We start from the raw sequence: 27147 nt of genomic DNA on the forward strand, positions 1-27147 counted from the left end.
TATGTATAAACTTTGTTTCCTAGTGCCATTTTGCCAATGTTAATACTAATTTTTGATTTTTCAATAAAAATTTAAAATTTTAATTTGTTATTCATAAGCAGCATTAAGTAGCTATCGGTACTGCAGTAATGTGTTGTGCATTGTGTATTGAAATTATGTTTGTTGTTAAAGGAAAGTTGAGCCACTTTGAGTATATAAACATTTTAAGAGACTATTTGAAAGAAGATTAGATTACTTTGGATTTGAGTAATATGCCTGCATATGTAGTAGTAGATTCTCTTAAGTGCACCCTGCAACTTATGACTCTTAAGTTGGCATGGTGCACTAACCAGCTTCACCTAAGTTGTGGAAGGTAAAGATTTTGAATATCCAATACTGTGTAGCAAATATAATTTACCTACTGCAATTTATGACATAGATTAATTGGTTGTCATTAATTTGGAGGAAGAAAAGTATGGGAACACCATTTAGACAGTGTCAGATAAACAGTTCTGTAATATTCCAGCCTTAGCTGGATCTCTAGATATTAAATACTTCAAAATTTCAATTTCTGAAATATGGCAGGTTTTGATTCAGGTGTATAGTGAATTATAAAAAAAATTTAATGTATGATAATGCACATTAATGTTGGAGTGAGTAATTTAAACACATTCAGTGCATGTGTCTGTCTGGCTACACTCATAGAATAAAAGTATCAACAAATACAAAATAATCAGATTCCACCAGTACAAATTATTCTTCTTGATATAAGAACATCAATCCTGATTGATGATCTTATATCGAGATTGAATCAAAGCATTTCAGGGTTCTGCTGTTCAGGTCATCTAAGTTACGAAGTGCAAACAAAATGTTTTAATCCCAATATAGATGTAACTAATTGCAATAATGAAAATAATTCGATTTCTACATGATCCACTTGCAGTTTCAGTGCATCTTTTCCCATTGGTAATGTAGCCTCCTTATCTATTACAAAAGGGGGAGAAAATTTTTGTCAAGTCTATGAAACTATTTATTTAAAACATTCATTGCATCACTGTCACAGACATTTTCTGTCCATGCACGTAATCCTTTATTCAAGGAAACAAAAGTTGCTGAGGTCAAGATCTGGTGAATTGGGTGGATGATCAATTGAAAATCCAGCTTCTTTTTTAATGGCTGTTTCAACAGGAAATTTGTTAACTGGTACATTGTAGTGATGGAACAGCATCCAGCAATAGAGACCATGACATTGCTAGCAAGTGGTTAAACATGAAACTTCTTTCATATTTAACCCCTTGGAGATCCATGATGACTCTGCAGTTTTTGTTCTCTTTTTTTTCTCAAGAGCGAAATGACAAACCAAAGTCTCATCCATAGTAATATATTGCATATAAAGTGTCAGGACTGAATGCAATTGAACTCTGTTAGAAGTGCCTCAAAAAATTTTGCTCTCATTCATTTCTGATCAGTTGTCAATGTTCAGGTAACTTATCCTACTGATAATTTTTTTTTTTTTTTTTTACCTAATTATTCTGTCAGTATGGACTGCACTGTTTAGTAAACAGTACTTGTGGTCTTGCACATTCTTCAGATAGCAGTCCATGAATCATTCATCTGGATTTCATTGATTAGTTCCTCAGTTGTGACTGTTTTTCATATGGAATACTTCACAAGACTGCCCATTTTAAACTCAGGTATCCATTTCTGTGGCATGTGAGGGAGCTACGTTGTGCAGAGTATCAATCATGTCTTTGTAGATCTCATCTGGAGTTGTTTTTTCCCTTTTACAAATATTTGTGATCACTGCTCACAGCTCTTTTTGGCATCATTTTGCAAAACTCAGCAGTCTTCACAAGAATTTAGAATTTCTAAAAAAAATATTTAGACACACTTGATTAAAATTCTAAAAGGAGTTGTATTTTTATATTCTAGCTGCACAAGGTTCAATTACAATATTTTCCATGTTAGGCCCAGGAATTTCTGATCTCCCATCACAGAATTTTTGGTTGAAAGGAAAAATGGTAAATATCTCTATTAAACAATCCCAGTAAGCAACATAATCAAAATTTTGTGCTTACAAGTACTGATTTATAAGTAATCTGTATTAAGTGAAAGAATGAAAATATATTCAGTGCAGATGTCAAAATAATTTTATATTAATATGTTCTGCAGTCTTTTTTCTTTCTTTTTTTTTTGTCTCTTCCCATCTGGAAATGCTTTGTTCCTTCAGGTGACAAAAAAAGCTACTAATTTAATTTTTTTTTTAACAAATACCATCACCAAAGGAGGTAAATCTGCCATTCATATTGATAATCACATGACAGTTTTTATTAATGTCATGGATGGAAGAACAATATAACTTGCTTTGAGACATGCTAGTCTCTCATCAGTGGGTAGATGGGTTCAACACGAGGCTGCTCAATTAGCAGCCTCGTGTTGAACATTAAAAATGAGAAGCCACTCAGAGTGAGGAAAGAAAAACTTTTTTGATTAAAAAGGTAACAAAAGTTTTGCGATTATTAAATTTGGGGTATGGCAGATTTATATATTTTGCTGATGTTATTGAGTTATAAACAAAATTTTAGATCAACTCATGGGTAATGATGTAATTTTTGAAGTGATCATAAGCCCAATTTTTATTATTGTCATGGGAGGGGAAAAAATCATCCCCCAGACAGTTAGGCAGAAAAATAGAATGCAAAGAAGCATACTGCAGTGGATTCCAGTTATTTGGGACACATTGGGATAGTGCGTATTGGACCGATTAAGCGGCTGCCCCATTTATATGAAGTTTCACGTAAATAGTTAAAAATACAGTGGACTCGATCCCGCTTTACGATCGATTCTCTGTACGATCAGATCACATTACAATCGATTCACCATAGTAAAGTATGTTCACTATACTATATGTAGTAAGCGCTGGTTATTATGATCACGTTTGTGAATAGAATTTTAATTCTATTAAACAGCGATTCTAATAAGTGAAAATAGGAGGAATATCATCCACAGGCTATAAAAGTAAGATATATTAAGCACAAATTTACACTTTATTACCTTACCAATTAAAAATATAAATGATACATGAAAATCGGAAGAATATTTTCTACAGGTTAGCAAAATAAAAATAAATTTACGTTTATGTGCATAGCTTAATTAATACATACATATATATAATATGTACATGCTAACTAATTGATATTTCCATTCACTGATTAAAAATTAGGAATGAAGAGAAGTTTCTGAAAATTTGTTTTTTATATGATTGAAGATTTCATGGAAGGGGAAACACATTTCACCATAATAACGTAAAAACCCACAATTCCAGGTGCCGGTATTATTACAAATTTAATAAGATTGAGTTTGCTATCTGTTTATAATAGATTGCATTAACAGAAAAGCCCAATAAACCGGAAAATGCTAATTGTTTTATGGTTGTGATCTTCAGAAATCCGATTGGATCACATGGTATGGTCAGAGATAATCGTAGGGCTGTGGTATCCTGCCCTGATTAAATGGCATGTTGTCCCAATTAAGGGAAGAAAACCCTGGCTATTTTCTCAATTAGGTTCTGTTCTTTAAGATTTGCTCCAAATAAATGGCTGCCCCAAATAACCGAAATCCACTGTATTATCAAATAATCTGTGTGTAAAGTATTTTGGGTATAATATTATTTGATGGTTGAAAATGTGCCAGACGTTTTGCATTTAATGTTGGTTATTAACTAAAATGTAATGAAACCTTGAATGAGATTTTTAATCTCTTAAAAAAGTACTATATATGATGTTTTCTTTTTCAGAAATTTATCTAATGTAATTTAATTTTCAGTTGACTGAAATGAAAATTGTGATTGAGGGACTAGAACGTGAACGTGACTTTTATTATGGAAAGTTGAGAGACATTGAAGTTCTTTGTCAAGAACAAGAGCAGAATGGTGAGAAGAATGGTTTCGTGCAGCAGTTCTTGGACATATTGTATGCCACAGAGGTAAACTGTTAGTTGCATTCTTTCAAGCAATATTTTTTATTGGCAAAGCTGCTTATAATGCAGCATGACTAAACCAGAACATTAGCCAGAATGACTAGCACAATAGTTATGATCACAGTCTTCCCATATGATGTGGAAAAGGCCTAGATGGGGGTTTTATGGGCTATTCTTCACACAAGGTAATATTAGTAAGGCCAAGGTTGCATGAGTCCCCCACCCAAAAACTCCAATTTTTCATCTGAAAAAATCCACATGGGCAATGACCATGAAATACACATAATTTATTAAGATAATACACTGCTGTCTAATGGCCTTAGTTGTGTTGGCTCACTTTTAGCTAAATTTGGAATTCTGGAAAGTACTAGTATACTGATTCTAGATAGAATCAGTATACTGAAACTGATGTGTATAGACCTAGAACTGCAACTGAAATACGTAATAAATCTATATATATATATAAATGAATATTAAATGTAACCTCTTAAAGAAAATGTTTAAAAAGTTACATAAGATGAAGAGGTATTCTGTTGATCAAATGGTTTCAATGAAAAAAAAAAAAAATAAATCAGGTATGACAGATGCACCTAAAAATGCAAAGCAGCATTGAAGGATGCATAAACACATTACCGTTAATAGATAGTGTTGTACAATACGTTAGCAAAAAAAAAAAAAAAACACATATACACGTTAGACCAAATGATAACTGTTATATTTTCATATAAGGGAATGATTGTAAATGTATCAGAGTATAGAAAACAAGAATCATCAAATGTTTTGAGATATAAATAGATTAATAATTATAATCTATAGTCCAATTTATAAAGAATCCAATTTGGCAAAAAATACATCCAAGGAAAAAGAACTAATTTAAATATCTAGAAATAAGTAAAATGGTGACTTAAGATCCAGAGGTGGTGTAGTTAAGGATCCAATTATGAAAGAACAGGAAATACACTGTGCTCCAACTTTATTAGGTACACCCTTGCTGTGCACGCAAATGGTTTGTCCCACAACGTTGCAAGTCACATGACCACAGTTGTGGTTATAAATGCAGCAGAACAACCTTTCTAGTATCAGTTAAGCGTACAATCCGTAGCGAGAATGGGAGTGATCTAATGGACTTTGAACGTGGCATGGTATAGTAGGTGCAAGATGTGCTGGACAAAGCATCTCTGAAATGGCAGTTCTCCTGAACTTTTCACGCACCACAGTCTCAAGGGTGTATTGAGAATGGTGCAATGAACAGAAAACATCCTCTCAACGGCACTCCTGTGGAAGAAAATCACTTGCTGAGAGAGGTCAGAGGAGGATGGCTAGAATTGTGCAAGCAAATAGACGGGCCACAATGTTGCGCATCACGTCAGAATACATCCTTGTTGCGCAGAACAAAATATCACAACGGACCACTAGGTGCACTTTTTCGCGAATGGGCTACAACAGCTGACGGCCACATCGCGTACCTTTGATATTAAGAACAAGAGAGCACACCTCCTGTGGGCACAGCAACACCAGCACTGGACTATCGAGGATTGGAAAACAGTTGCTTGGTCTGACGAGTTGAAGTTCCTGGTGCATCATGTTGATGGAAGGCTCAGAATTTGGCGAAAACAACATGAATCCATGGACCTGTGATGTCTGACGACTATTGTGGAAAGTGGAGGGGAGCCGACCGGGCTAGCCGAGTGGGTAAAGTACCTGCCCGGCAACCCAAAGGTCGCGGGTTCGATTCCCGCCTCGGGCTTGGATCAAAGTACTGCAAAAAAAACCTTGGGAGGTGCAATATGGCCACAGAAGCCGATGCGCCAACAACTACCAAATCAAAAAAAAAAAAAAAAAAAAAAAAGTGGAGGGGACAGTGTTATGGTGTGGGGTAATGTTTTTTTTGGGACATGTTGGGTCCATTGATACCCATAGATTCACATCTGAATGCCACATCGTACCTAAAGATCGTTGCTGACCAAGTGTAGGTGGTAGATGACTTTCATCAACCAGTGAAATACCACCGCTTTGCTTATTGGAGGCTTGAAGTGGTGAAATCCATGTTTAGTCTCTAGAGCAAAGTTTCCGGCATCCCCCCCATACTTCTCCTTCAACCCATGCACGGTACTAAGTACTATAGGTTTTGATACCTTTCGTGTTTGGGGGTTTTCATTAAAAAAAAAGTGCATCCGTCCATGTTGACAGTTTATCCCCAGTCAGATGGTTACTTCCAGCAGGATAATGTACAGGTGCACAAAGCCCGAATCACTATTGAATGGTTCCAGGAACATGACAATGACTTTTCTTTGTTGCAGTGGCCCGCTCAGTCTATGGAACTCAATCCTATTGAATGTCTTACTTTACTATCTTACAGTATTTCGTGTTAAATAAATATCTAAAACTATTTCTTGACTAAATGTCCAAGAGTATGAAAAAGGTTGTTTATGAATGTGTGCTGCACTTCCATCATTTCTGCTACCCAGGTAGTATACATCCATTGTTTGATTATATCTCATTGTGAATACCTTCACAATTAGTTGCCGAGGTATTGCACTGCTTTGAATAAGTAATGCTTCACTAGTGGAGAAGACTAATGTTGCTTATTCTCAGCGGATACCATCACCCAGACGGGACCGTTTCAAAGCTTGTTGGCTTAACTCATCGTTGGGTGGGCAGGTACCCTGTTGTTGCAGTAGTGACAACCCAGTTATGAAGTATGAGAGATGCTTGATGGTGTGCATGATTTAATTTAAAACTGTTTCTTGACTAAATGTCTAAGAGTATGAAAAAGGTTGTTTATGCATGGGCAAAACGATGCATGCATACCACCTGGGTAGTAGAAATGATGGAAGTACATTATCCATGCATAAACAACCTTTTTCCTACTCTTAGACATTTAGTCAAGAAATAGTTTTTAGATTAAACCATGCACACCACAAGCATCTCTCATATTGTGGAGTTATACTTCATAATTGGGTTGTCACTATTGTAACATCAGGGTACCTGCCCACCCACCGAGAAGAAGACAAGCTTCAAAACGGTGCCTTGTTGGAGAGCTTGATAATCACGGAGTTTCTGAGAATAGTAAGAACAGTCTTCTCTACTGGGGAAGCGTTGCCTATTCGATGAGTTTTTGAGTGGTGTTAGTATGAGGAGTAACTGTCACTTTTATCTTTCGGCACCATTTCTTCTCCCTCTCCTACTATCACTTTCCTACACCTTTTTTGCTTTCCTAAGTCTAATAGAGACATAATGTGGATAAGAGTATCTTATCCCATACCATTTTTCAAATGGTGCCGTCTGAGTGTTGCATAGCATTAGCATTAGTAGAGGCATATGATGCAAGAAAGCAAGCGTATGCAGCATCAGCCAAAAAAAAAACTTCCACTTCACCCCTCTGTTTGTTAGAAACCTGTCCAGCTGAGCCTTAAGTTTTTTTAGGCTATCAACTTCCACAACAAGGGATGGACGTCTGTTTCACCAACCAACTACTCGCTGGCTTAAGGCAAATTTCTGCACATCTATCCTACATCTGTCTTTCTTCAATTTGAATTTATGCCCTCTCAGGTGATTATTCTGAGCAAGAGGCAGAATCCCATCATCATTGAGCGTGCTCAAACCATTCAATGCTTTATACAACTCTATCGGATCACCTCGCCGGTGCCTAGTCTCCAGACACTGTAATTTGCAAAACTTGAGCCTTTCTTCATAAGAGCAACCCTTTGTTCCATTCACTAATCTTGTTGCCCTTCTCTGTACTCGTTCCAGCAGCTCTACATCCTTTTTGAAATGAGGCCTCCAGACCTGTATACAGTACTCAAGGTGTGGCCTGACCATTGCCTTATACAAGGGAATAATTACCTCCTTATCCCTGCTAGAAAAATCCCTGTATATCATTGACAAGACACCATGAACTACTCTTGCACCTGTCTGCACTGCTCACAGAACTTCATATCTGCCTGCACAATTACCCCCAGGTCCTTTTCATTCTCTACCACTGTCAGTGTAGCACCACAGAGTTGATACGTTGCTCTGGGGTTGCTGTTTCCCATATGTAGTACTTTACATTTGTCAATGTTAAACTTCATTTGCCACCTCTCAGCCCATCTGCTCAACCTTTCCAGATCCTGTTGCAGCAGCAGCATAGTGTCAGTAGTGTCCTTAACAACCCTGCCAACCTTTGTATCGTCTGCAAACTTCGACATTAAGCTTGATATACCATCATCAATATTATTGTTTTCTGTATTTATTTATAAAAACAGAAAACAATAATGGACCCAACACTGAACCCTGAGGGAGTCCACGATGAGCAGTGTCCATTGAACACAAGATCATAACATTATATATTTGATCAAATGCCAATCAGATTGCCAAGCATGTTACATAGGCAGTACAACAGCAAAATTCGGGACATCAAAAATTTCCAACACGCGTGCATACTACCACTTTAATAGCTTCAAATCTAATTCAACAAGTACAGAACTAACACAACACGTCCAATCTTATAATCATAACCCACTCATCGATTCAGCCATCACAGTAGTCAAATTAAATTCCAGCTACAAAATCCTTGAAAACGAGGCCCTTGTCATCAAATGGTTTCAGCACCATACATCACTCAACGTGTTAAACAAAAAGATTCCTGCCAATTTCTCCCCCATTTGAACTTTAGCACGTATTAAGTTTCCGCGTGCACTGAAATGCATTTCGGGAAACCCAACCCGTATATAACACAAGCGCGCTCTCTTCCCCCCCACTATAGCTAACTGAGGAAGATTTCGAAAGTCGCTCGTGCGTGGCTATTAGCTTCTATTTTTCTTCATTTAATTTAATTTAATTAGGCAACCATAGAATGGAAGGTGCACTTTCCTTTCTTAAGAAAATTTTTATAGCCCATAACTTAGTTTTTAAACCCATAATCCCTGTAAGTTATTAGAATCCTATAACCACTATGTATGTGGTAAAACTCTCCACCAGCTAAGCGGATTACTATGAGGTGAGTGCTGAAAATTAAGCTAAGCTATACATATGATCTAGTTTTCTACCACCTTAAGTGTAGTACCACACAGTTGGTATGTTTCTCTGTGGTTATTTCTACCCATATGCAGCACTTTGTGTTTGTCAACGTTAAACTTCAGTTGCCACTTCTTAGCCAATCTGCCCAAATTTTCTAGATCCTGTTGCAGTAGCACATTGCCATTACTGTCATTAACAACTCTGCCAACCTTTGTATTATCTGCAAACTTCGACACTCAACCTGATATACCTTCATCAATATCATTGATAAATATACAAAACAACAGTGGACCCAACACCGAACTGTGGGACTCCACTAATAACATTAGTCCACGCAGAGCAGCACCCATTGATTACCACCCTCTGTCTTCTCCCACTCAACCATCCTTTTATCCATTGTAGCAACTTACCCTTAATACCATTCTGCTCCAGTTTGTACAATAGTCTTCCATGCGCAGCAGTGTCAAAAGCTTTCCTGAAATCCAATTATATGATATCAAAATTATTTTTTGCATCCGGTTCCTTTGTAACCACATCATAATATCCTATCAAATTTGTCAGGCAAGACTTTCCCTTAACAAACCCATGCTGTGTCTGAATTATTGCTGCAGTCTTGTCTAGATGATCCTGCAATGCATCTTTAACCAGCGACTTCATTATTTTGCTCGGAACAGAAGATAATCTAACTGGTCTGTAATTACTTGTCACCCTTCGATCCCTCTTTGTGAATTGGGGATAGATTTGCACATCTCCAGTCCGTGGGGACCTACCCCGAGTCCAAGGATGCTCTCATAATTATGGCTAATGGTTTGCTTAGTTCCTTTGCCGCCTCCTTTAATGTAACTGGATAGGTCCCATCCACCCCAGGTGCCTTTCTTATGTTTAACTTCAACAATTTGTCCTCCACTTTGCTTTCAGTTATTACAAAATCAGTAAGCACCCTGCTACAATTTGATAACCTTCTGCCATTTTCAAACCTTAACTCCTCGTGTGAATGTAGATGCAAAATACTCATTCAGTTTGTTTGCTATCTGAGCAGGATCATCAACAGTCGAACCATCGATATCAAGTGGACCAATCAGATTCATCTCCTTCCTTTTAGAGTTTATATAAGTAAATAAATCTTTGCTATTTTTCTTAGCTTCCTTTGCCAAAGATTTCTCATAATGTGCCTTCGCCTGACTAACCTGCTCTGTGACCTGATTACAGACTAGCTTATATCTGCCATAGGCTTCTGAGAAGCTTGATAATTTATATGCATCCCATGCATTTTTTTTCTCTGTCATGAGTCTCATTAGTTCATTTGATAACCATTTAGGCCTAAACCTCGAACAGTATTTCTTAATAGGTATGAAACTTTTAGTTGCATCCACGATTAATTCCTTGAATGCTTCCCACTTAGAATTTACTGTTGGTAACATCGTCAGTTGATCCCACTGTACAGAATTTAAAAACTCTGTGAGACCACTGTACTCACCTTTACGGAAGCAAAAACCCTTTCCTTTACCCCTGATGGTAATTATATCTTTAAGTAAATCCCACATCAGTACCCTGTGATCACTGCCACCTAGTGGTTCCTTTATCTGCAAATTCTTAATACACGAATGATCACTGCTGATAACCAGATCAAGAGTATTACCCTCTCTGGTTGCCTCTCAAACATGCTGCTGCAAAAAAACAGTCATCCAATAAATCCACAAAAGTCTTACTAGTGTGTGAGTGATCAACCCACAGGTTCCAGTCAATATCTGGAAAGTTAAAATCCCCCATTATAAGACATTCTGATTTACTAGCCCACTCTATTTCTCTGTACAATTGTTCATTGTACTCATTTGAGTTATTAGGCCTATAACACTCCTACTCTTATTTTTGCTTTCACAGTGCTTATATCACACCAAACTGCTCAACAGTGCACTGTTCATCTATATCAAATGGATGCACTTCTTTTGATTTTGTTTTTCTTAATTAACAGCATGACACCTCCTCCCTTCCTATTCTGTCTATCCTTTCTGTACACATTGTACTCCCCAAATTCCATTCTGCATTTCTAATATCAATGAACGAACAGAGGGGTGAAGTGGAAGTGGGTTTTTTTTTTTTTTTTTTTTTTTGGCTGATGCTGCATAAGCTAGCTTTCTTGCATCAAATGCCTCTGCTAATGCTAATGCTAATGTAATACCATGTCTCTGATATCCCAACAATATCAGCCTTTGATTTCTTGACCAACACTTCAAATTCATCAAATTTATTTTCTATACTTCTAGCATTGGTATACATGAACCTATTCGTATTCCTATTTACCCTGACACATCCCATATACCCACCTGTTTCATGATGACTGCCATCAGTCCCTGAAACCCGTCGCTCCCGGTCGCTACTTATTCTAATAGAAGTTGTGCAAGAATCACCTTCATCTCTGTCTGCGGCTACTTTTAACCTTTTAGTCTGTGAAATCCCCGAAGCTAGCAGTTTTTCGACCCACTTAACACTGCCTCGATAGTATCAGCAAATATTCTTGCACCCTTTCTAGTTAAGTGTATCCCATCCCTGTAGAAGCAATATCTCCTGTTAACAAGCACAGACCACACTGAAAAAAATTCTACCCCTTGAGCCTTGCACAATCCCTCCAGGGCCGAATTGATCGACAAGGCTCTCATCATATACTCCCTCCATTCGTGTCTGGGCAGAATTGCAGACACTTTCAAATTTAACCCTGACTCACGACTATTTTGCAACACTGACCTGTACTTGTTAAGTAAATCTGCAGATCTCCTACTCGTAATGTCATTGGTGCCAACGTGTACAACAATATCACCTTTTGTGCCCTTAAAAGACGATATATGCTTTACAACATCATCAACTTTTGCCCCTGGCAGACATACCCTGGTCCTGTTTCATCTATCCTTTTTACACAATATATTCCCCGTCTCCCTGACAATAGAGTCGCCGACAATAACTAGTTCCTTTGGGACCAGCGCATTCTGCCTTGGAGATTGCTGATGTGTTGCCTGATACCCAGGAGTGAGCTCTGGCGTTGAGTTGGGCAGCTGAGAGTTTGAAGGGCCCTCATATTAATTTCTTCAAGGGCATCTACCCTACACCTGAAGCATCTCATAGATGCCCAGTAGAACGCTGAGTTGATGCCTAATTTCTAGACACTCTGCACCTGGCACACACAAAGACATTCTCCTTGGCTAGATCATGTTCTGTTCCAGAGAGTTCGGCAAACATTTCACAAGTTGCACTTTTTTTTAGGCTGTGATGCGTTGGAGAATCCCCCCCCCCCCCAGTTCTCCCCCCGAGTCACAGCACTCCTGCCACTTTTTGCCCGTTGCTTTGCTGCTCTAGTCCCGGGCATAATATTTTAAATTAATAAGATCAATAAATTTAATTAATTAATTGTCAATACTACGCTATCTAAGAGAATCCTAAATGCAGTGATGCGTATTATGCTATATAATTATACGTTAGAGCTACCTAGTTACCACAATTAAAAATTTTAATTTCCTACCCTACTACTGTATACAAGAACAGCGGCTGCATGATTCAAACAAAATAACAGTTTTACATATATTAAGTTGTAATCTACAAAAAACCCTTTATCTAAATTAAAAAAACATATATTTTTAAAATAAAATAATATAAATAAATAATATAATATAAATAAAATAATTATAAGACTACGTATAAAGTACAATATAAAATAATAATTAGGTAAATAAAAAGACAAACACTTATTGCTTTTTCGGAGCCTGTAATTCACAGCTGTAATTTTTAAAGAGAGTCAGCGCCCTCTCTTTATCTTTATTTCTCCTAAGAGACACCTGGTTACAACTACTGGCTAGGTGGTGAAGATACATATTCTATTATGCCACAGAATATAATACTATATTAAGTTTTTTAAAATTTGTTATCTGGATTATACAGTGAAATACTTGTAATCTGCTTAAGGCTTACAAGTTAATATTAAACAGGTAAAAGCTTAAAACTGCTGCATTTAAAGCATAACTGCTAATTTGACCTGCAGTAGTTGGAGATTTATAGCAGAACAGCATATGTGTCACACATGAAACAACGAAACTTCAGGTGTGACAGGGATACAATATAATACAAAATAAAAACTTGACAGTTCATTGTACTGTTTACAGCAGTCGGTTCCTTCTGTGGAAGTGGATTGGGTGGGTAGGACATCTTAATCTATTTTATGATGAGGTCGGAATTCCTAAAACCTACCGGCTCATGTCTGGAAGACCAGGGTGCTGTATATGTTTCCTTACATCTGTAGCTACAGGTAGGAGTTTTTGAGAACTTCTTTTCAATATGATTTGCTTGTGCAAAGTTTTTCAGGTTGATATTTAAGTTATTAAACAGCTTTACAGTGTTTGCTAGAGAGAATTTTCCTAGACTATCCAACTGTGTAAATGCTACCCTGAGTTGCAGTTCCTTATATGCAGCTCATCTTTGTTTTCCTCCTGGTTTTTATTATCCAGTCTCGGGCTTTCGGTGAATCCAACTGTCCCATTAAGAGCTGAGCAAGTGTCATTATATTCTTTGTGGTGATCATTTATCTTCAGAGTCAGCCGACTGGGCTAGCCGGGTAGGTAAAGTGCCTGCCTGGCAACCCAAAGGTCGCGGGTTCGAATCGCGCCTCGGGCTTGGATCAGAGTAGAAAATACAAAAACCTTGGGAGGTGCAATATAGCCACAGAAGCCGATGCGCCAACAACTAACAAAAAAAAAAAAAAAAAAAAATCTTCAGTGTGATCTCTAGATTGGCATATAATATAGCTCTTGAGATGGTAAAAGGCTTAGCTGTAATTCTGTTTAGCCAACTCAAGAGCCAATATTCAAGTTGTAGAAAGGCATTGATTAATACTGCTTTCAGAAGCTGAAGACCACATTTGTGTTGCATATAGGGGAATAGGAGTAACACATCTGTTGATGTACTGCTTCATTAAACTGGGGTCTCTAATACCAGTGAGCTCCTGCCTTGTCCAGAGTGCTGCGAATGTTTTCCTCCGAATGTATGCAAAGTGTGGAAGGAATTTCAGCTCTTCATCCCATTTGACTTGGAGGCCAATGTGTTACTGAATGTTTTGGACTAGGATGTTGTTCGCATATATTGTTATTTTACATTTTTTTTTAAATGTGTTGCAAAACTCTTCAGTTATTAATGTGCACTGAACCCAGACACGTGACACTACTACCGGCAATTGTTATGCTTATTGTTAACCTTGTGATATTCATTTGTTGATGAAAAGGGCAAGTTACAGCATTTTCATGCAAATATACAGCCACCTAAATTTAGTTATGTGACCTCTTGATCACTCTGTAGTACACAAATATTAAAATATCTGTACCTTTTGCTTTATCCTTGTGTCATTTGAAAATTCTGATTGAAGAATGAAGTCTATGATAGTAATGAAAATTAAATAGATAACTTTTAATTACATCTTAACGAAGGGTCTCACAACCAGTTTAGCAACTAATGTCATGATATCATATTGTCTAGTTAATGATTTTTTGTGGTATTGTATTCTGAGCATTTTAAAATGCTTATGGTTCCTTTTTATGAAGGGAGCGATACAAATGAGGAAGCTTGCCACCGAGAATAAGAATAACTTACAAATTAAATCATTAACTACTGAACATTATACATATTACCTAGTCTAATAAGTAGCCCCCCCCTTAGAACAATAGCATCTGTAATGTATTATTGATTAGTAATACAGCTTGTCTTGTTATAACACATGCCATCAATTCCAAAAAAAAAAAACCTCCACATACTAGAAATGTGCATATTACATCTTGCACATTTTTATATAACAACCAGAGATAGTTTCATAAATGCTATAAATTATCAATACATACCAATTTTGAAATTTTTATCAGTACATATTATGTTATGATTGGTAAATAACAGTAAAACTCGAAAGTTATTAAATAAAAATTTACTCAAAACACATGAACAACATTTTGTTTTAGATGGTTAATTTTTTAAGTCACTGGAAGGTTTTGTGGGTGGGGTGAGGGGGGGTGAGAATCTTTTCTTGGGCCAGTTTTTTAAAGCCTGAATTCCCCCCCCCCCCACAATCTACAGAAATTCAATTCTTATGTCAACAAGTATCTTCAATTTTCTTACTGCTTGCTGCTAGTATTGGTATTAATAGTGGCAAATGATGCAAGAAAGCAAGCTTATACGGCATCAGCCAAAGAAAAAAGAAAATCCCATTTCACCTATCCATCCTCTCCAATAGTTTGTATAGCTTTTCCTTGGATTTATTCAAACTATCCACTTCCACAACAACAGATGAAAGCTTGTTCCAACAATAAAACATCCATTGATTGAAGGCAAACTTGTGCACATCTATTCTGTAACCATCCTTCCTCAATTTGAATTTATGTCCCCTCATGTGCATAGTCTGAGCAAGAGGAAGAATCCCATCTGCACTGAGTTTGTTCAAACCATTCAAAGCCTGCCGTTAAAGACCTTGATCAGATCACCTTGCAGGTGCTTAATCTTCAGATGCTGCATTTTGGAGAACTGAAGCTTTTCTTGTTAAGAGCATCTCTATGTTCCCATCAACAATCTCTGTGTCCATTCCAACAACTCTACATCCTTTGTATAATGAGGCCTCCTGTATGCAATGCTCAAGATGTGGCCTGATCATTGCCTTATACAATGAGATAATCACCTCCTTATCCCTGCTAGCAAAATTCCTATATATCATTGACAAAATGTCATGAACTGTCCTAGCAACCTGTCTGTACTTCTCAGAGAACTTCATATCAGACTTTGCAGTTACCTTCAGATCCTTTTCATTTTCCACTACCCTGAGAGTTCTACATGATTGATAAGTTATTCTGGGATAACTGCTGTTCATATGCAACAACTTCAGTTGCCATTTCACAGTCCATCTGCCTAATTTTTTTAGATCTTGTTGCAGCAGCAGCATACTGTTGTTAACTACCATACCAGCCTTTGTATCATATGCTAACTTAAGCATTAAGTCTATCTAATATGCCAGAAGGAACTGGAAAGTTGCTGGAGAGGCCTTTCATCCTGCAGTGGATTGAAAATGGATGATGATGATGAATATGCCATCATCAATATCATTAATAAATACAGAAAACAATGGGCCCAGCACTGAATTCTGTGGGACTGCACTGACAACGTTTACAAAGAGCAGTGTCCATTGATAAACACTGCCTTCTCCCACTCAACCATCCCTTTATCTACAGTAGCAACATTCCATTAATGCCACACTGCTACAGTTTGTACAGCAGTCTCTTATGTGCCACATTATCAAAAGCTTTCCTGAAATCTAAGTATATAATATCAAAATTATTTTTTCATCCAGTTCCTTTGTCATTGCATCATAGTATCCAGTCAGGTTGGTCAGACAAGATCTCCCTTTAACAAGGCCATGCCGTGACTGTAGTATAACTATACTTCTGTTTAAATGGTCCTGAGTTACTTCTTTTCCCAGTGACTCCATTATTTTCCTTGGAGCAGAAGTTAGGCTAACAGGTCTGTAGTTACTCTTGTCACCTTTGACCTCCCCTTTGTGAATTGGAGATAAATTTGCATAACTCCATTCCACAGTAACCTTGCATGAATCCAAAGGTGCACTTATAATTATTGCTAAGGTTTTGCCTACCTATTTTGCTGCCTCCCTTATATGATTGGATAGATCATATCCACTCCAGGTGCCTTTCTTATGCTAACTTCAACAATTTCTCTTTGACTTCCTTCTCAGTTATCACAGAATCATTCAGCTCACTGGTCGAGTTTGATAAACTCTTGGCATTCCCTTCCCTAAAGATTTCCTAGTGTGTGAATGTAGATGCAAAATTCAGCGTATCAGGGACCTGAGGAAGTTTGCCAACAGTTCAAGTGGATCAATGTGTTTCAGCCCATTCCTTCTATTAATATAACTAAAGACGTCTTTGCTGCTCTTCTTGGCTTTCTTTGCAATTTTATATCACCTGATAATTTCTCTGCCACATGTCTCAACAGTTAATCTGACATCCATTTAAGAGTAAGCCTTAAACAGTATTTCTTCATTGGTATGAAAAGCCTAGTAGCTTATATTATTATTGTTGTTTACCTGAATGCTTCCTTTAGAATTTGTTGTTGGTATCATTGGTAGTTGGTCCCACTGTACAGAATTTAAAAACTGAGACTGCTGTAGTCCCCTTACAAAAGCAAAAATCCTTCCTTTTACCATTGTTGGTAGTTACATCTTTGAGTAAATCCCACATCAATGTGCTGTGATCACTGCTGATAACCACCAGGTCAAGAGTATTGGTCTGCCTTGTTGCATCTCTAACATGCTGATGCTGTAGAAAATGGTCATTCTGTAAATCCACAAAAGCCTTGCTAGTGTGAGTGATCAACCTTCAAGTTCCAGTCAGTATCTGGAAAGTTAAAATCCCCCAATATAAGACATTCTGATTTACTGGCCTACTATTATTCTGTAAAGTTGTTTGTTGTACTCATCACAGCCATTTGGCCTATAACAAACCCCTGCTCTCGTTTTTGTTTTCCCAGTGCTTATATCACACCAAACTTACTCAACATTGCACAGGCTGCCATGTCAACTACCTTAGATTTTATGAAATTCTCTGTCTTTCCTGTATATATCTACACATTACAGACTAATACTAAAACATACACTATCTCTGGCATTTACAGAGTTGTAGCATCACAATATATACTACATGTTGGTGATACAAATCCCCAGTGCCTCTTGACAATATATGCAATGTCCTTTCTGTATGCATTGTACTTAAGAGTAAGCCTTGAACAGTATTTCTTCATTGGTATGAAAATCCTACTAGCTTATATTATTGTTTACCTGAATGCTTCCTTTAGAATTTGTTGACCAATGATAGGCCAATAGCTTTGAAATGGTGCCATCTGGGTGGTGGTACTCACTGAGAATAAGTAACAATAGTCTTCTGTATTAGTGAAGCATTACTTATTCAAGGTAGTGCAATACCATGGCAACTCGTGAAGGAAGAGCACAATATGAGATAGAACAAATGATGCCTACCACACTACCATTGTAGTTTCTTAAGAGTTATCTATGGTGTATCTACACCGATATTATATAGATATTGTACTTATTCAAATTTTGCATCCCTCATATCTTAGTGACACCATGGCTCTGTTATTTCTATGATGTCTGCATTTGACTTGACCAGTACTACATAAAATTTATTTACTGTACTCCTAGTATTGGTGCACATGCAAGTATACCTGAACCTGTTCTTACTCTTAGTTACCCTAACACAGCCCATGTTTTTCCTTGTTTGCCTTGAAATCCCCAGTACCTTGCTTTTCAGACTACTGCATATTCCAATAGAAGCAGTGCAAGAATCGCTTTCACTTCTGCCTGTGGCTGTTGTTAATTTATTAGTCTGTGTACCCCCCCCCCCCAAGCTGAGCTGTGGAATTTAAGACTAAACCAAATTGCACCACATACCAATTACAGTTGACTCGTGTGCACAGTGTTACCTTTATGGTCAGTCAAGTTTATGCCTGTTCAGTTTCTTCTAAGTAACAATGGATGCAACATGCAAAGAACAGTATGATTCTCTCAAACTTTGTTTCCATCTCAAGAAAACATCACCTGAAGTGTATGAAATGTTAAGAGGCTTATGTTGAATATGCTTCCATATAGCACAGCTTGCAATGGTTTAGAATGTCTAAAGATGGATGTGATTCAGTCACAAAAATTGGTGGTCCTGTAGCTCCAACCACTGCTGTCACCATGGAAACCATAAAAACTGCTTCTGTAATGTGAGAGAAGATCGTTGTATTACAGTAATGCAACTGGCAGAGACAGTGAGAATATAAATAGGAAGCATGCACAGTATTCTCCATGACCATTTGCAAATGGTCATGGCAAATGGTTACTGAAAATGGTGAGATTCTGCATAAGGTGATAAAAGGTCTTGAGACATGGTTTAATCATTTCGACCCAGAGAGTAAGCAACAAAGTTCTGTTTGGAAGTCTGTGTCATCGCCAACACTGAAAAAAGCAAAAGTTGTGGCTTCTGCAGAAAAGATTATGATCATCTTTTTTTTGATCTTTAAGGTATTGTTTACCAGCATGTTGTGCCACACATACAACTGTTACAGGACCTTACTACAGAACTGAACTGCACACGTTGCAGATCACATTCACCGTAAACAACTACAACTGTGTGCAGGTGGGTGGATGCTGCATCAGAACAATGTGAGACCTCACATTTCTCATGCTGTCATCGAGTACTTAGCCAGCATTAATGCCAGATGTGTTCCTCATCTGCCTTGCACCCACCCCATGAGGAAAATGTTTTTAGTCATCAGAGGCAATTCTCAAATGCATGTAAAAAAATGGCTTCCACTAGGTTTTTGAAGAATAGTAGAAATGTTGGTGTAAAGTAAGTGTATTTCATAAAATGGGGACTGCTTTGAAAAGGACCATCAAAATATGGATAATTAAAGGTATGTTATTACAAAAAAAATATGATCATTATTGAACAGCCCTCATATTATAGTTTCTAATACCGTTTTTTTGGAGTTTTCTGGAGTATAAAAAAGGTCTGGTTGTTTAGCTTGCTTTTTTTCCCCACACTCTCTTCTAAAATAAATCCAAAACCATTTGTCAGATCATCCAGTTTTCTTTTGAATGTGCAGCCTCTTTCACTGTTCAAAAATGTTATAAACCATTTTTATTTCAGTATTTAACACGTTCTTTTTTTTTTTATTTATTTATTTTTTACTCATTATTTCCAATATAGTTAGCAATGATATGCATGTTTAGGAACTGAGTATAAATTTTGACACAAAAATGTATTACAATTGTGCTTATGGACGACCATAAAATGAAATGAAGCTAGTAAAAAGAGTGCAGCATGGTGGCTTGTGGGTTTCATGTGTACAACTTCATACTTTCAAAAGCATAGTAGCAGACAAGATGCTATTATGTGGATAACTTGAAACTTCCATTGTAAGAAAGTATGATGAGCTATACTTTGCTTTAACTGAATAATAAAATATTAGTGAAAAGTCAACTATATTTAAAAATATTTTAGAATGTTGGTAATTGTTAACAGTTAGTACTGCAGTTACAAGTTTAATGTTTTGGTGTACAGTGTATATGTGCAAGATGGTATTTTCCCCCTTACATTGCCTTAGGTGAGGTTAAAATTATCCAATTTCTGTGATAAGCTTACATGTGTGCAGGTACATACAGTCAAACTTGGTTGTAGCATCACTGATGGGGCCTTTGGTACTTGTGACATTATAATTGAGTGGCATTACTTAGCTCCAGTTGTCTATGTGTATATCAGTGAGGTTAACAAGTGAGAAGCAAGTTAATGAAATTAATGACTGATTTTCCATTATCTCATGATTCAAGTGTACATATTGAGAAAAGAACTGAAGAGAAAAGGTGAGTTTTTAGTACCACTGAGAAAGTTGCCAAAATAAATTGCCATTAACAATCAAAATCAGTGATATGTATAAAAGCCCTTCCTGCTTCTTTTTTGTAAGTATTTATGGTATTCATTTATAATGCATGTGTATAATGCAACACTGACTGACATTGAAAGAATGTGATCATCAGTGAGGATGCAAAGCACAAACTTGACTGAAACGGTCTCATTCCCAAATCTTGTATTGAAATCGGACATATTTTATAAGAAATACTGAAATTGAATCATTGGGTTTTGTTCAGTTTTTGTACTGCTTGTTCAAATGGATTACATGATTGGTTGAACAAAGGGAAAAAGTCAATGCCGTTTACCATACTTATGATATGGATAGAGCCAAAAGATCATGATGGTGGATTTTGCTTTTGTAATGCAAATGCTGCTGGATTCTTAGCAAACAATAAGCACAAGATAGTTTATCTGAACTTGGTTTCAGCACTAAGACCAATTACCTTCACAATAAGTGTGCCAATTCTGGAACAAAATTCTTTAGAAGCCAAAATTGAATGTGATGAAGGTATCATTGAGAGAGACCTGTTAAGTTCTGCCAATTTCAGTACATACTTGGATAAAGGAATATTGCAGCTGGAGCTGGTGAGATGACTGAATGACTTCATTAAAAATGTAGCCCTTTCCAAAGATAAAAGTTGAACTTCTTGCCTCGAGACTAAAGCAGTTGGGAAGAATGTCAGTGGCTCACTATCAAAATCAAAAAAAGTTTGACATTGTTTACAGTAAATGGTCTGCTCTGCAACTGTCATGATGATCTCAATAGAGTTTTTAGGGATCGATCGCAAGTACACGTTATATCTGAATGGTACCTCTTCAGTGAATTTTTAAATCTGTTTCTTGAATAATGTAAACTTAAAGCTGTATATCCCCATTGCCTATTCTGTTCATCTGAAGATATATTGTAGCTTGAAACATCACTCAAAGAAATTCAATGCACCACTCATTAATGAAACATCTTTAGGGACCACAAAGTTATTTGCAAACTCTTTGCATGTTAATAGACATGCAAAGAGTTTGCAACTTATTGATGTTTTCTCTATACCTATGGCTGTTCTATTGCAGACATACGTCAGATGTGACTGGCCTCAAAAAAGCACATTTGAGCCAAGAATGAGTAGTGTGCAGTATCCACTAATGTTCTATTAGTGGATCCAGTGAAGGTTTTTGTTCCACCTCTCCACATTAAACTTACTCTGAAGAATTTTTGTGAAAGCAGCTTGTAAAATGAATTCAAGAGGATTTCATTATTTAAGCAAGAAATTTCCAAAGATCAGTGCCATGAAAGGAAACAGGCTCAAATGAAGATAAAAGCTTTGAAAAATGCCTGTGTATTAGAACTAAAACCCTGCAATCTTTCAAAACATTTCCACAAAGCCTGGTTTTGTGGAAATGCTTTGGGTAACCACAGGTCTTCTGCACTCAGATGGAGTTCAGAAACCACTCAGTGTTATATGTCCATGAAATTTATGTGTATAAATTTGTGTATTTAGTTTAAAATTTAAAAGTGATAAAAAGTGAGGGAGTATATGATGAAAACCCTGTCAATCAATTCGGCCCTGGAAAGATTGTGCAAGGCTCAAGGGGTAAAATTTTTTTCAGCTTGGTATGTACATGTTAACAGGAGAGACTGCTGCTACAGGGATGGGATACACTTAAATAGAAAGGGTGCAAGAATGTTTGCTGATGCTATTGAGGCAGTGTTAGGTGGGTCGGAAAACTGCTAGATTAGGGGGGGATACAAGGACTAATAGATTAACAGTAGCCACTGGCAGAGGTGAAAGTGATTCTTGCACTGCTTCTATTGGAATGAGCAGCAGCTTGGAAAATAAGATGCAGGATATTTCAGAGACTGCTGGGATTCATTGGGGTACAAGTAAACACATGGGTTGTGTTAGGGTAGCTAAGAAAAAGAACAGGTGCATGTATACTTGCGTGTACACCAATGCTAGGAGTTTGGTAAATAAATTTGATGAATTTGAAGTATTGCTCAAAGCATCAAAGGCGGATATTGTTGGGATATCAGAGACGTGGTGTCACACAGATATAAGTAACGGAGAACTGGAATTTGGGGAGAACAACGTCTACAGAAAGGATAGAGAGGATAGGAAGGGAGGAGGGGTTATGCTATTAGTTAAGAAACACATAAAATCCAAGGAAGTGAAGCCAGTTGACATCCCTGGAGAGTGCAGTGTAGAGTCAGTTTGGTGTGACATAAGCGTTGGGAGATCAAAATTGAGAGTAGGAGTGTGCTATAGGCCTAATGACTCTGATGAGTATAATACGGAAATCTACAGGGAAATAGAGTGGGCCAGTAAATCAGAGAGTCTTATAATGGGGGATTTTAATTTCCCAGATATTGACTGGAATTTGTGGGTTGGTCACTCACACACTAGCAAGGCTTTTGTGGATTTATTCGATGATTGTTTTCTAAATCTGCATGTTCGGGAGACAACTAGAGGGAGCAATACCCTTGATTTGATTATTAGTAGTGATTCTTCATGCATTAAGAATGTGCAGATACAGGAACCACTAGGTGGCAGTGATCACATTGTGCTGAAGTGGGATTTACACAAGGAGGTAACTACCATCAGGGATAAAGGGAAGGGTTATTGCTTTCGTAAAGGCGACTACGATGGTCTCAGACAGTATTTAAATTCTATACAGTGGGACCAACTGATGATGTTACCAACAGCAAACTCAAAATCGGAAGCATTCAAAGAACTTATCTTGGAAGCTACTAGGCTTTACATACCAACTAAGAAATATTGTTCAAGTTTCATGCCTAAATGGATGTCAGATGAACTAATGAGGCATATGGCAGAGAAGAAAAATGCATGGGATACATATAAATTAACATGTGACACAGAAGCCTATGATAGATATAAGTTGATCTGTAACCAAGTTACAAAGGAGGTTAGGCAAGCGAAGGCAGATTATGAGAAATCTTTGGCAAGAGATGCAAAGAAAAACAGCAAGGAGTTCTTTACTTATGTAAATTCTAAAAGGAAGGGGATGAATCAGATTGGTCCACTTGATATCGATGGTTCAACTGTTCATGATCCTGCTCAGGTATCTAACAAACTAAATCAATATTTTGCATCTACATTCACACATGAGGAGTTATTCAGGAAGGGGAATGCCATAGATAAAGTAAACACTGGCAGTGAGCTAGATGATCTTGTAATAATTGAGAGTAAAGTGGAGGAGAAATTGTTGAAGATAAATACAAGAAAGGCACCTGGGGTGGATGCGATCTATCCAGTTATATTAATGGAGGCAGCAAAGGAAGTAAGCAAACCCTTAGCCATAATTATGAGAGCTCCCTTGGACTCTGGGGAGGTACCCACAGACTGGAGATGTGCAAATGTAACCCCAATTCACAAAGGAGGATCAAAGGCTGACACAAGTAATTATAGACCTGTGAGTTTAACTTCTGTTCCAGGAAAATTAATGGAAGCACTGGTTAAAGAAGCACTGCAGGATCATCTTGACACGAATTCAGTTATAGCTCAGACACAGCATGGTTTTGTTAAGGGAAGGTCTTGCCTGACCAATTTGATTGGATACTATGATGTAGTCACAAAAGAATTGGATGCAGGGAATAACTTTGATATTATATATTTGGATCTTAGAAAGGCTTTTGATACTGTTGCACATGGAAGACCGCTGCACAAATTGGAGCAGTGTGGCATTGGTGGCAAATTGTTGCTATGGATAAAGGGATGGTTGAGTGGCAGAAGACAGAGTGGTAATTAATGGACACTGCTCATCGTGGACTAATGTTATTAGTGGAGTTCCTCTGGGTTCAGTGTTGGGTCCATTATTGTTTACTGTATTTATAAATAATATTGATGATGGTATATCAAGTTTAATGTCCTAGTTTGCAAATGATACAAAGGGTGGCAGGGTTGTTAAGGGATCTACTGACGCTATGCTGCTGCAACAGGACCTGGAAAGGTTGAGCAGATGGGCTGAGAGGTGGCAAATGAAGTTTAACATTGACAAATGTAAAGTACTACATATGGGAAACAGCAACCCCAGAGCAACGTATCAACTCTGTGGTACTACACTGACAGTGGTAGAGAATGAGAAGGACCTGGGGGTAATTGTGCTGGCAGATATGAAGTTCTCTGAGCAGTGCAGATGGGCTGCAAGAGTAGCTCATGGTGTGTTATCAATGATATACAGGAATTATTCTAGCAGGGATAGGGAGGTGATTGTTCCCTTGTATAAGGCAGTGGTCAGGCCGCACCTTGAGTACTGTATATAGGTCTGGAGGCCTCATTTCAAGAAGGATGTAGAGCTGCTGGAACGAGTACAGAGAAGGGCAACAAGGTTAGTGAATGGAACTAAGGGTTGCTCTTACGAAGAAAGGCTTAAGTTTTGCCAATTACAGTGTCTAGAGACTAGGCACCGGTGAGGTGATCTGAGAAGAGGTGTACAAAGCTTTGAATGGTTTGAGCATGCTCAATGCTGATGGGATACTGCCTCTTGCTCAGAATAATCACCTGAGAGGGCATAAATTGAAATTGAGGAAAGACAGATGCAGGATAGATGTGCGGAAATTTGTCTTTAGCCAGCGGGTAGTTGGTTGGTGGAACAGACTTCCATCCCTTGTTGTGGAAGTTGATAGCCTAAATAAATTTAAGGCTCAGCTGGACAGGTATTTCGAACGAATGGAGGGGTGAAGTGGAAGGGTTTTTTTTTTTTTTTTGTGCTGATGCTGCATAAGCTTGCTTTCTCATCATATGCCTCTACTAATGCTAAATGTAATTGTAACCAATCCCACATTTTGTAATGAAATTATCTTTACTTGTACTGATTTTATTGGCAGTCATATTATGAAAATGATACATGTTGAGAAAATGAGAATGTGAACAAAACTGGTTCACAAAAGAGTGTTTACACCTTTGTAAAGGATGCTAATGAAAAAAAAAATTCCCCCCTCCCACGTTTTGTTGACCATTGTAATCAGACGTGATGACTTTAACACAAATTTGAGCATGTGGAAAGTAATAGAAATGTAATTTTAAGGAAACTGTAATGCTTATTGTTCTTGTAGGATTTTCATCAATGAAAACATGTAAAATTGAAGTTTCACTTTGTTTGAACCAACATTTTATTTAGCAAGATTAATGAACATGATTATCTTAATTTTATTTAATTGATATTATGTAATATATAACATGCTATATGTGTTGATCTCCCATTCATATGAATTAATAAAGATTTTTCTTCATTAGGAAGGTTTTGCTGTTCCTGATGAAGTTCCTGATGACGGCACTCCTCTTTCCCAAAATGATGATGAGTACTGAAGATGTGCAAATTTAACTTAATCCTGCTTTCTTTGCTTATCCCAACACAGCTAGAGTAATGATTCCATTTCTCTCCTTGACTTTGGTCAAATTCTAACAGTGTGCACATTGTGACTGTATAATGATTCAGATTAGCCTGTTACCCACACATTGGTAATTTTAAGTTAATATGTATAGTTGGTTTAAGTACTATTTGTGTGGGAGGTTTTAGCATAATCAGCCCTATTAATTATCTCAATGGCAGTTTTGGACTTAATGTGAATATCTATAAATCTGTTGTGTGTGGGTGGGGTTGTGTGTGTGTTGAGAGAATGCCTATATGATGTATTCTTTCCTGCATATTGTACATAAGTTTACAGTTTTAAAAAAAAAATGAGAATATAGGATACATAATTTGTCACACCAATAGATAGGTAATAAAAATAAAGTATATAAAATATTGGTAAGAGAATTTAGGAGCTTAAATTTAAAAAATTATTATTATTAGTGTACCATATTTTTCCATACTGATAAATTCACTTGAATGCTTAGATTGGTAAATGAGCTTGTGCATGGTGATAAATGCAGTGAAACATTAAAATAAAGGTAATTTGTCTGTTATCATAATGATAGCAAGGATTCTTACTAAAAAAAACTGATATCTTTGCATACACGCACGATGGTTGTATTCTGGAATATTTATTAATTGATATTTACTTTGGAGAGAATGGTGGATTTGAAGTGAAATGTTAAATACATTTGAGCTTCCAAAAAAAGCAGAATAAAATACTGCTATATTAGTTTATTATGTGATCTATAACATTGTAAATAATACACATAATTGTCGAATTGTTTAACTTGATGAACTTTCTTCTTTCATATAGTTATTTTATATAAAAAAAATTTAATATTTTATTGCAGTTTATAAATCATCTAAAGAAAAATGTTTTATTCATTTTTGAGTAAATTATAAAAGGTATTACCAGTGCCAGTATTATGTAAGTTCTATATATTTCTCACTTTAGAAGTATAGGAAATGTTTATATTTGTATCCTCCCCCTTCCTGTTACCGAATTTTATGTGGTTATGAGTTAACATTCCAGCATATATTTATGTGGCAAACACTTGATAGCATTTAACCTTGAATGAACAAAATTTTCTTAACAAAAAAAAAAAAAAAAAATATATATATATATATATATATATATATATATACACACACACACACACACACACGTCTACTACTTATTTCTTTGAAGCCACAAGAATATACAATTCATTGTATAAATAGTTCCTTTTTATGATTATTCTCTTGGCAGTTTTGCCCCATTTTTCAAAAATGACTATTTAACAAATTTTTGAGATGCATGTTTCTTGGAAACTTTAAAAGCTGAAGT

At 36.9% G+C, this 27147-nt stretch overlaps 1 protein-coding gene across 2 annotated transcripts in view; it reads left to right on the top strand.

Annotated features, from left to right (window-relative positions):
* LOC150081051 (microtubule-associated protein RP/EB family member 1-like) overlaps positions 1–26910 on the top strand; it is a 151101-nt gene extending 124191 nt beyond the window's left edge. For both annotated transcript variants that reach the window (XM_090382067.1, XM_090382068.1), the window contains exons 7-8: positions 3805–3963; positions 25700–26910. In XM_090382067.1, the coding sequence (XP_090238193.1) occupies positions 3805–3963; positions 25700–25771 (231 nt within the window). In that variant the 3' untranslated portion in view covers positions 25772–26910. The remainder of the gene's footprint in view (positions 1–3804; positions 3964–25699) is intronic.
* Positions 26911–27147: the final 237 nt, after the last annotated feature.

This window comes from Mastigoproctus giganteus, chromosome 9 (genome assembly GCF_048544385.1).
Source record: "Mastigoproctus giganteus isolate SK-2022 chromosome 9, ASM4854438v1, whole genome shotgun sequence".
In the NCBI taxonomy this organism is placed as follows: domain Eukaryota; kingdom Metazoa; phylum Arthropoda; class Arachnida; order Uropygi; family Thelyphonidae; genus Mastigoproctus; species Mastigoproctus giganteus.